The sequence below is a fragment of the Papilio polytes genome, unplaced genomic scaffold, assembly GCF_000836215.1.
Source record: "Papilio polytes unplaced genomic scaffold, Ppol_1.0 DF821067.1, whole genome shotgun sequence".
NCBI classification, from domain to species: domain Eukaryota; kingdom Metazoa; phylum Arthropoda; class Insecta; order Lepidoptera; family Papilionidae; genus Papilio; species Papilio polytes.
Genome location: NW_013528137.1, coordinates 954,180 through 965,686, shown reverse-complemented (window position 1 = coordinate 965,686; position 11,507 = coordinate 954,180). Strand labels below are relative to the sequence as shown.

The window sequence follows — 11,507 nt, the reverse complement described above, 5'->3', positions numbered from 1 at the left end:
GCAAAGAACTGATTTGAAGTCTCAAATTATGATACATCAATAAAACTGCCCATAGTTTAAGATATTTGTAAATTGGAAACCGTTACCTTTTTAAAAAAACCGCAGTAGAGGCAGGTCAACAGGAACAAAGTAGGTTGATGTTTTGATTACAGTTAAAATTTCACGCGAATTGTCACATATCAACAAAAGTATAATATTAACCACTAAAGTATAAAGGCTGCTGTTTCTCTCAAATGTAATACAAACAACATTCAAAAGGAAAATAAAAATTTACTAGTTCGCAAATAAATTTCACAACACGTTACGCGATGCAATCACAATCATCTTTCGTTTTTTGGTAGCAAATAATTTGACAAGTTGACAACTGTTAGTGCAATGTTACCAGTTATAATAAACCAAGGCAACGACATTCCTGCCAGTCTTAATTCTCGAACAAATATTCAATATGACATAAACACATTTTGATAAAGTGATCTTCATTTGTGTTTTTCGATTGTACGTCAGTTCATTTATTATATGTATTATATCCAAAAAGTTCATTTATTATATCCAAAAACAAAATCCTAATAGTCAGTTGCAGATTTTACATTTGGCAACATTGAAAACGACTTCTGCAATCTTTCAATATGAGCTTTTTAAATTTCATACATTCTTTATTAACAAGCTTTTTGGGATTTAGGTACAAAAGCCTATTTAGAGACATTTCTCTAGAAAGGTCTCATGTTTTTCATGTAAACATGGACCATCATGGAAACAAGTATTGCCATCTGTTGTGGACTTTTTACACCTCTTACAATTTAAGAAACAAAATCATACGTAAGTGTTATAACAACATCATAGATGGCGCTTCCACCAAAGCTAAAGTTTTTTGATTTTAATGATAAAAGTCAAATCTTAAATGTAGTCTAAGTGGTATGAATAAATTTTAGAAGTGTTTAGGAAGTTGAATTAGTTAGGATATTTTTCATTTACTGTCACTAATGCAGCGCCCACTATGTCATAAATTGGTGGATCATTACATTTTAGGCGTTATTACAGCTTTCATAAGGTAATAGAATGGCATAGGTAAAATAAAATGACAAATTAAACTGAAACATATTTATTTAAATTATAACGTTTCTTTTTATATAATAACGTTCTTTTAAAATGTAACTGGAAGCCTCTACATAAACATGGTTTAAAAGGGTATAACAATACAATAGATTGAATAAGCTTCGATTAAAATAATTTACACGGTATAGAAATAATCTTGGAGAACTTGACCGTAGCTCGAAGAATCGGCATCAGTGTTCACCTAAAAATTTACAAAGTATAATATTCAGATAAAAGAATAAAAACATTGTTAAAATGTGTGTATGTGTAATATAACACATCGGCATTTAGAAAGAGACAGACTGCTAATTTCGGACGTATAGCATTCAATTTTGTTGAGCAATATTCATAGTCGAGTCCATCACTAATACAATATTTATAAATTATAATCAAAATTTTTGTTTTAAAATCTGGATTTTATTGTATGTTAAAAATAACGAAAATAGTTTTGCTAAAAGCATGTTAAAGCAGTCCTTTCATTGTGTCAATTTATACATGATTGTTTTAATATAATGTACACATAACTCTGTCAATCAAAAATAAACATAAAAACATGCAAAATATATTAACTACACCTGCGTGCAAGACGATATATAAATGTTTCTCAAAACATTTCTAACATACTAAAAGCTTTGTTCAAAAATCTTACATAATTAAAAATAAAACATATACATTTATAAGTATATTTACTAAGGATAATGTTTAAGACAAATAATAGTAAAGCTTTAAAATTTAACAAAACATCACAGCAAAGCAATAAAATGTAACTTTTAAAATTATAAGTTTTAATAATTAACACGTTTTAAAACAATTTTTAAAAATGAAGAACGACCAACTTGCTTAAAATTTCTTTTGACATCATTCCTTTTATTTTAAAGTAATTTTTAATATTGTTGTCCTTTTTTATTTTAACTTATTAATAAATTTGTAACACTGTAAATTAAGTACAATTAACATTCTTATATGCAAACAAATAAAAAAAGCGATATACTTAACAATAAGGGTTACGCACAAATCTTGCATAAAATCCTCTTACAAAAGAAAACAGTAGGTAAAGAAAATATTAATTATACTGATGCCATATGGGCGGTGCGGGTGGTGCGGTTTCATCTGCTACAAAGAATTTGGTCTCGCGGTGCTATTGCAACATAGCCGCCTTACCGCAACTATAGTGCCCATGTGAGATCTCTTAGGCTAGGCGCGCAATTGCGATTTTTCGCAGTCAATTGATTGGTTGATAGTGCGCGCCGAACCTTATAGTAAAGATTTGTGTGTTGATTAAATTAATAGCATAGCTATGACGGTTATCATTGCCAACAGCAAGCCCAGCAGCGTCAACCAGTCCATATCGGCCAGGTGTTGGGAGAGCAGCAGAGTGTAAGAGCAAGCTAACATCAACGTGCCTGAGTTGTGCCAGTTTCGCTTTGACTGCGGATTATTGCTTGCTAAAACAACAAAAACAATGCATACAATAAAATAAAACAAAGGGGTCAGTTAGCTCGGCATTCCAACAGTCCTATCTTCTACATAATACAGCTGTAGCACAAATGGTGAAATGAAAATAAACAATGAAGGGGATGCAAAATGGTTAAAGTGACATCCAAACACCGTGCATGAGAACAGACCACGTACCTCTTTTTTCTCTGTCTGAACTACAACTTTGGTTCTTAGCTCTCCATGGAACTACGTTAGATGGCAGTGCGTTAGATTGACTAGTATTGCCTTCATCTACTGAAAGCCTCCTCAGGTGCTGATTCATTGTCTTCACAAGCTTGGGTGAATTTAAGTCATCTCGCGGTTTATTGGCAGTTTCGTTATTCAAGTCCGGGAATGCATTTGTTGATTTATTAGAGCCGTTAAATTTGAAAATTGTTGCAAGTTCCTCTGACGAATTATACTCAGTTGAATCGGCACCATCCTTTTTTACATCTAGTAAGTCGTTTTCATAAATTGATAGGTTAACTGATTTTCTTTCAGGAATGCTTTTATTATTCTGGTCTAGATTTACCTGATTAACACGCCGACTTGCTTCTGAAATTCCGGGGATTCCACTTTTGTTTTCATCGTCGTGTTTAGCACATTTATTCATAAATAATTTATCGTTAACTTCAGATATACCAGCGATCAAGTCTGAAATCCCGTCTTTTAATTCTTTGAAGGCATTTATTTCATCCAATTCCTTCATTTTATTTGTTGGATTCAAAAATGGATTTAAGGAATTTGTGTGTGAAGGCGTAGAAGACTCGAATTTAGTATGACTTTCAATTTTGGTTGCATCATTTTGTATCAAAAGTGGAATAACATCGGGAGCGGGTTTTACGTCTTGTATCATAACTATGCTTTCTTCTGCTTTTAGCGGTTCAGCTAGTTTGTTCGTGTTATCGGAAACTTTCAAGCTTTCATCAGCAAAGTCAAACTCTTTTTCAAAACTATACTTGAGTTGGTCTTCTACTTTGTGTAATTGATTTGAAATTGTAAATAAACTATCTTCGGTCTTCTCAGCCTTGGATTTATTGAGTTCACTATCACCCTCTTCGTTGTTGTGTTGTTGGGTAATATCCTCACTAATAGTTGTCGTATGTTTCTCTTCGTTTTCCAATTTATCGTTACATTTGTTTGTTAGCTCATTTAAAAAACTTAAACGACTTTCAGAAATTCTATTTTGAATATCTGATGTTTTTTCGCTATTATTTCGATTTTTATCTAATTCTGCTAATGCTACACCTAATTTATTACTTGTGTCCATAGCTTCTTGTGCTAGCATACTAAGAACTTGTTGAAATTCATCTTTCGATGATCTTTTTGATGATTGTGGCGATATGTGCGACGGGGATGAGCTTTTGGACTTGTCACATGATGATGATTTAGCGAAACATTTGTCATCACAGTGAATGAATGAGTCGTCTTTTGCAAAATGATGAGAAGTGGTGTGCGGGTTATTAACAAAGAGATTAACAGTATTGTTACGTTGTTTTACCTTATTACGAGGAAAGTAATCTAGTTTCGGTTCTTTATTTTCATAAGTTTCACGAAGTCGTCTCATAACATCACTGTTACTATGAGTCTTTTGCAAAGCGGGCGCTTTGGTCATATTAAGTGCTTCATCAATTTCCTTCTGGATCATTGTAAAAATGTTTGCTGAAAGTGATCTTATGGCACGTTTCTTTTTAATACTTTCACTTGATTCTTTAGCATGGAAACTTTCATGGTAACTATGGTTATTATTTATTTGTCCGGTGAGATCTTCGTTATTAAATAACGACGTATGTTTATTATCTTTTCTAAGGTTCCTGTAAGCTAAGTCATCAGAAACGATATCAGGAGATCGTTTCGGAATGAAACGAGATCTACCCTTATTTTCTGGGGTAGCATGCAAATAGTCGCTCTGCGGAGCTGGTGACACCGGTCCAACGGGAATACCAAAAGGCGGTTGAGGATCAAGCGTTTTGAGGCGATTGTTAGTCTGTTTTATATTTCTATAAACGACATCATCATAAACAATATCTGGTTCGTTGCGTTCAGAATGTTTGTCATCGTCCGAGACGTAGGGGACATATACGGGCGATGCTAACATGTAACTAATTTGAGCCTGTGATTCTTTAGTACTTGGTTTATCTTTTTTAGAAAATGAATTCATTCTACGGAATGCCATATCGTCTTGCAACTTATCTGGTAAAGTAGATCTTCTAGAAATGCGCCTTAAAGGGGTGGTTGGTTGACTTCGTAATTGGATTTCATTATCGTTTCCATTCCAATCATTAAATTGGTCGTTAAATTTTGGTGTCATCAATTCACGACGTTCGGCCCGATCCAGTAAATCTTCATCTCCTAATCCTAGACTGTTATAAATAGCCTCCAATTCATTTAGGGCGTCATCCAAGTTTGTAGATTTTCGCCGTTCAGAACTTTTCTCGTCATCTGAAGGTACTTGATAACTGTTAGGAATGAACGTATCCGATTTATGTCGAATATGTGTTTTACAGGTCGGCGAAGTTGCAGGTTTCGGAGGTTCCACCGTAACAGACCTTTTATATTCTGTAGTAGCTTTCCAAATTTTTGAACCATCTGACTGATCTACCGATTTATTTTTATTTTGTATATCGGAATTCTCAATTCTGTAACTGTTCCTTCTTATTATTTTATTTTGATCGGCCAGAGGCCTGTACAGTTGGGAATTGCTAGAACATTCACTATTACTTCTGGAATTAGCAAATGATGTTTGCTGTTGTCTTTGCTTCTCGGCATCATCTATTTTTTTCCAAAATTCTGACGCATTTCTAGGTCTTCTATATGTTATATTCGTAGAAATATTACTTGAAGCTTGAGAATCACTTAAATATTGATTCTCTACGCCATTGAGACCAGTTTTGACACTTATTGGCCTTCTTGATCTAGGACTTTGATCTGCATAATATAAATAATCCTGCCGTATCTGTAACGGTTCTGGTTTAATTAAATTTGGTTGCTCGATTTTCTTGCGCCATGGGGGAGAGTTCATGTAAAGTCCGTAATGATTAGGCTCAGCGGAAACTGATGCCGGTCGTCTAGGTTGTTCATTCCTATAATACGTATTTTGCATATTTTCGTTGTTTTGCATAGCAATATGATCTTCGGAATTTGATAGAGGCCTGCGTAGGCCGTTTAAACCGTAACCGATTGACCGCTCTTGGCTTCTTCGCATAATTCTTTCAAAATCGTTATTGGGTACACCATGGGTTATTTGATTAGATCCAACTCTATCAGCCACTATGGGACTATTTTCATAGTACATTGATAGAGGTGTTGTTACTTTTCTGTGCATGTCTCGTGGCGGAGGTACTGGAGGCGCTCTCTCTTCTTTTTTTACATTGGTAACATTTCCTAAAGGAAATTTAACATACATAACGGATTCTGGATTTTCGTAATTAATAGACGCACTTCTTTCTCTGTTATTACTAGCGGTAAGTGAATCTCGATTGTGGTTAACATTTGGATATTTTATGGAATAATTAATATGTTCGTTATTAACCTTGGCGTTAAAGTTTATGGATGATGGATAACTTTGTGTGGAAGGAAATGATGATACTGATTCTGTCTTTAAAGGTTGTCTACAAGATTCATGCAGTACAGGTTCAGGCACAGATTTATTTGCTGGTTCTCTTTTACAAGTTCCATATCCGCTGCTTTGACTTGTGGGTGTTCTTGTTAGCATTTCAATTTCGGCTTTTGTATAACCTTGTTGCAGTAACTCAGCCTCTTTGTTTAATTGGTTTTCTTCATCACGTGACAATCTCTTAATATATCTTTCATTTCTGGCGCTTCTGGATTTTTTGTTGAGAGAGCTATCGCGTGACCGCATTAGAGAATCTTCACTTCTAAAACGTATCATAGAAGAAGAATTAGAAGACTTTAGGGATTCTTCATCACTACTAGACTCCCCTCTCATACTATTCCTTAATGCTTCAACCCTAGCTTTCAAACGACCCTTTCGTGATTTTCTCGATGGAGTCTCGCTACCAATCCGACTATTCTTTTCGACGAAGTCGTCCTTTAAGCTGAGAGACTCTTTTGATAATCTAGACATGTTCTGTGTTTTAGCTCTATAGTTAATGAACCCAGCAGATGGGTCGGACAATACTCCATCGTCGGTTGCATCATGCAAATTCGGCTTTGCCAAGCTTTGTGCCCTCCTCGTATCCCTAATCACAATGTGATCGAAATTATTAACCGGAGGTGCTCTCTTCTTTTTCTTTGCTTTCCTTTTAGGTGACCGCCCACTAACATCGTCGTCACTTTGTGATGATGTGCCACTTTCTTCTTCCTTTTTCTTTCTTCTGAATAGTTTTCCTATTGACCATTTTTTATCTTTTTTGATGCGTTCCGTTTCTATTTCCGTCTGGATCTGTCTGTCCGGACGACGTGGGACGGATGTGTAGTCATCATGGTAGGCTCTATATGACGGCGTCGATGCTCCGGTGATGTCTCGGTGGGGCACTGGCGGGGAGTTCACGGTCTGAAATTAGAAATAAAAACTATGTTAATTTTTGTAATAATTTGTTAGGCATATGTAGGTCATTCAATGATGTTATAAAACTCTTTATTCTGTAACACGGTTAAAAATATTCTAAACTTCTATAAATATGTTATCGATAAATAAATTTGAACAACACAGGTATCTTTACTTTAAAATAGATTTACTAGCAATATTTTCGCCTTGCTATCTACAACATACTCAAGGACAGTTTTTTGGCTTCGTTTCAAACATCTGTAACTGTGGTTTTTATTTTCTTTGTTTATTTTGAGTTGGCAAATAAAGGAAGTTATTCGTCGTTGACCTATCCGCTGCGTAACAAGTTGATAAAGAGGTCGTCGGTTCAAAGCCATAGTATGCAGTAGATAATTTTAGTACAAGACCATCATATATTATTAAGTAAGCTACTATAATCTTATCTTCTACAATTTTATTGCATATGTTAGTTTCTGAGGTATAATTATATCTATACTTATTTGGCACTTTGGATAGTTAATATAAGAAAAAAATACTAAAATGCACTAAGCATTGGGTTATGGGCAAATCATAAGAAATAAGAACTTACAGGTAGAAATGACGAAAAATAATTATTAGTAGCTCGTTCGGAAATTACTAGCATAGCAACCATTTTGAATTCCTATATACTTAGTAAAGACACATCCACACTATATTTAAAAAGATTCGTTTTTCACTTATTTAACACGATATTCTTAACATCACTTAATAAAATAACAAAATATATCACAAATGATTAACACATTTTGTAAAGCGAACACAATTATATTATTTTTAACATTTCAAATCTTAATTTATTGCAATTTTTTAATTTTTTATTTTAATTGAAGAAGGCAGGCGCAAGCGCTCGCACTCGCAGCGTTTGCCGAACGACTTGTGATTATTTCAGACTGGACTATAGATACATGCCAAAATACCTCTGCATATAAACGTTACTTCTTCGCCATAGCGTCGGCGCGATGCTCCACAAATCTATTTATTTATAGTCAAGATGTATTATTTATTTTTTATTTGAATGCAATTTTCGCTCGCTATCGTCGGGAATCCTAAGCATGTGGCTTATTTATGGCATGTAATGGGCATCGTTCATTAACATTGTCTAAAATAAACATGTGATTTAGTAACGATGCTAAACAGCACGTATTAGTCATGTTAGAAAATTCCCTTCAAGTAATTAATTGGTTGATAAAATAGGGATAAAAGATTAGGTTAGTACCAAAAAGATGGGCAGATTCAGGCTATACATATCTAAACAAGAAGCCTATTTCTCAGTAACAATTTATAAAGGTTTTTATACATAATTTATAGCAAAGGAATTGAAACTCTCGACCTTCTGACAGAAGTCCAGAGCCAATCTACTATCGCCTATTTTATATTTCATATAGCCGCAAATATAACTATAATATCGGTCAGTGAGAGGTTAATTTATAGTGTAAATTTATAATACGCAAGAATTCTTAACCTCAATATTTCTGGCACGACGGAATAGAATATTTACAGATCAAATTCTTAGATGTAAGAAAGAAATAAGTGCTAAATCAGCATTATTTACTGAAAATAATCAATAATACATTAATGTTAATTGACTAAACAAAACTAATATTAGTAGTTTTAAAGAAATGATGCGTTTATCTCCGAAACAGCTTGGCTGGACTTTCACTAAATGGTAGCTGACTATGACTATTTTTTATCTTAATATTGCGTGGACGAAGTCGCGGGCAACAGCTAGTCAAAACTAAAACTTTTGTTTGATATTTTGACATATAAAATTCTGTGTAATCATGTTTTTGTTACGTTACCTTGAGATGAGACGTACATGTCTCGTCAGACTAGACCTAAAACCAAGGCCTGTTTTCTTGTAACAAGCGTAAGGGTAATCTGATATTTGATTCGAAAAATAATTTAATGTCAAGGCTTTGAATTTTTAAATGCATTAAACTTAAACAGAAAACAAAGATCTTTGTGTTTCCATTTTTATTTTATTTTATGTATTTCTTTAAAGCGTTTATGTATTCAGTTAAAATAAACAAACAAATAAAAACGTTTACAATTTAAGATACTGTATCCACTTGATGCGGAATAAATCTTATTACTTTCATCTCTTAAAAAATAAAATTAGAGTGAATAGAGCTTTATTGGTGTGAGCTATTTTTCCCGCGACGTGAGTAAACGATCTCATCTGTTTGGATTATCAAAGTATTAATGGAATATTTGTAACTAACCATTAAGTCTCATTCATGTTTCAAACAAAAATCCTATTGTACGGTAAATTATGATTTTGATTTCTAGAAATTTTTGACAAAAAGAAACACGCATTAATAAAAAAAAACTGCTTCGACTTTGACATTAAGGGGAAGAATATGATCCAAATTATCTTTGCACAATAACAATGGTATGTTCATACATTTCCATTTTATATACATTTTATAAAAAAAAAATGTTGCTCCCGACTTTTTGAGGGAAATATTACAAAATGGCCAAAAATATAGCCCAGGTTACTCATTGATAACGTAGCTTTTTAATGTTTAAGTATTTTTGAAAACGGTCCAGTAGTTTTTGAGTTATTTCAATACATATAAAAATACAAATCTTTTCTCTTTATAAAATTGGTATATATATTGATATACTACTATGAACACCTACATCTGTCAACAATACCTTATCTTATTGTGTTTTAAAACAAACATAAACACACGCAAACAAGTTACGTGAGCACAGCCTTGGCGGTGACAGAAATAGACAATAGTGATGACTATGACACAATTCTTTTACTCCGAAAGATCACACAGAGTTTATCATAGCGTTTTTTTTAAATACGTATAAACATACAGTGCAATCTGATATATATGTTAGTGGAACTATTGAAAACAAAATCAGGCATGAGGTTTGCAAACCAATTGCAGAACAACAGGGAATTAAATCCAATGAAGTCCAATTTTATTGTCCTTCCCGTTCCATCCTTTCCTTACAAGGAAAGGATTGGATGGGAAAGTGAAATTGACGGTGGAGGTGACGCATAGGAAGGGAAAATATCCTCTTTATGTGCGTCTCCTCCTCCGTCGATTTAGAGCATACAAAGCATCTGCAATTGCAGATGTTATAGGTTGCGGTCACTTTGCCATTTTTACGGATTTAGGTGACCGCTTGCTGGTATGCTACCTTATTGTAAAAAAAATCCACTGATCAGCAGAAAAACATACTTATTTTGTTGATTTAACCACTGCCATCTATCGTCAGAATTAGAAAATTATTTTGTTGTGAGAAATCTTTTCTTTAGGTAGCATTTTTTATTAATCTCAATGATCCCGATACAGATGCCGGCATCTAATTTAATGTGACGTGTGACAGGCGTCACGCTGCGCTTTGCCTGACGTGTGACTAAGTATGGACATCCGTTGGTGTGATATTAATCGTTCTCAGTAGTACTACGGGAGATCGTATGTAAGGGAAACGTGCATCATGGTGTCAAGTGTGTCAAGATTTATTTACGGCCGAAGTCAATTTTCGATCTCGAATGGATTTTGCTTATCCACGATATTTTTTCCTAACAATTTGAATCCACTTTACAACTATATTAATTCCGTATTTGGATAAACATTTTTAACAAAAAATAATTCTATTTATATAAAAGACCAAAGACAAAGTTCCTTTGTATGTTATAGGTTATAAATAAAACATTATAAATCATATTTCTCTGTAAGAAAAGAGGAAAGGATTCATAAGTTCACAAAAAGAATGTTTAAAAGTACTGAAAATATCACCGAGAATATCCGGTGCGTCTTTTGTCTGAGAAAAACATTAAGAGCACTGAAGAGTCCTGTATATTGGGTTTATAAAATTAGTCTTTGTAATGTTTTTTGGACGGACAGTTGTAATGGACCGTAGTAACCATGAGTTTATACACGTATGTCAAATAAGAGAATTTTTCATTATTCTTTAGGCACTTTGAGTTGAAAATTCATTTATGAAATGCCATATTTATTCTTAACTGTTGCTCGCGACTTTGCGCGCGTGAAATTAAAAAATAAAACTATATTACTCACTAATAACGTAGCTTTTAATGGTAAAAGAATTTTTGAAGTCGGTCCAGTAATTTTTGAGTATTTCAATGTTTACAAAAATGCAAATATTTCCTCTTTATAATATTAGTGTAGACATAAATACTATAGGGCTTAAAACTTAGGTTAAGCATGACTGGATCGATTATCGGGATCGGCCGTTAGCTCTTTTATCTTGAAATCTCTCAAAGCACATTGCCAGGGGTTTAAACATGTTTTAAAAACTTTTCCACGTATTTTTTTTTATAATATAAGGTGGCAAACGAGCAAGCGGCCACTTAAATACACCGAAATGGAAAGCGACCGCTGCCCATAAACATCCGCAATTGCAG

General features: G+C 33.8%; 1 protein-coding gene across 3 annotated transcripts in view; it reads right to left on the bottom strand.

Annotated features, from left to right (window-relative positions):
• Positions 1-1,083: 1,083 nt before the first annotated feature.
• The window catches only part of LOC106109783, a 76,271-nt gene continuing 65,847 nt past the window's right edge, over positions 1,084-11,507 (bottom strand). Inside the window, exons 1-3 of one of the 3 annotated variants that reach the window (XM_013291392.1) lie at positions 7,668-7,768; positions 2,725-7,084; positions 1,084-1,294 (exon numbers count right to left, since the gene is read on the bottom strand). In XM_013291392.1, coding sequence (XP_013146846.1) covers positions 1,284-1,294; positions 2,725-7,084; positions 7,668-7,730 — 4,434 coding nt within the window. In that variant the 5' untranslated portion in view covers positions 7,731-7,768 and the 3' untranslated portion in view covers positions 1,084-1,283. Of the gene's footprint in view, positions 1,295-1,947; positions 2,538-2,724; positions 7,085-7,667; positions 7,769-11,507 lie in introns of those variants that run through there. The other 2 variants (XM_013291390.1, XM_013291391.1) reach the window with 2 other exon arrangements.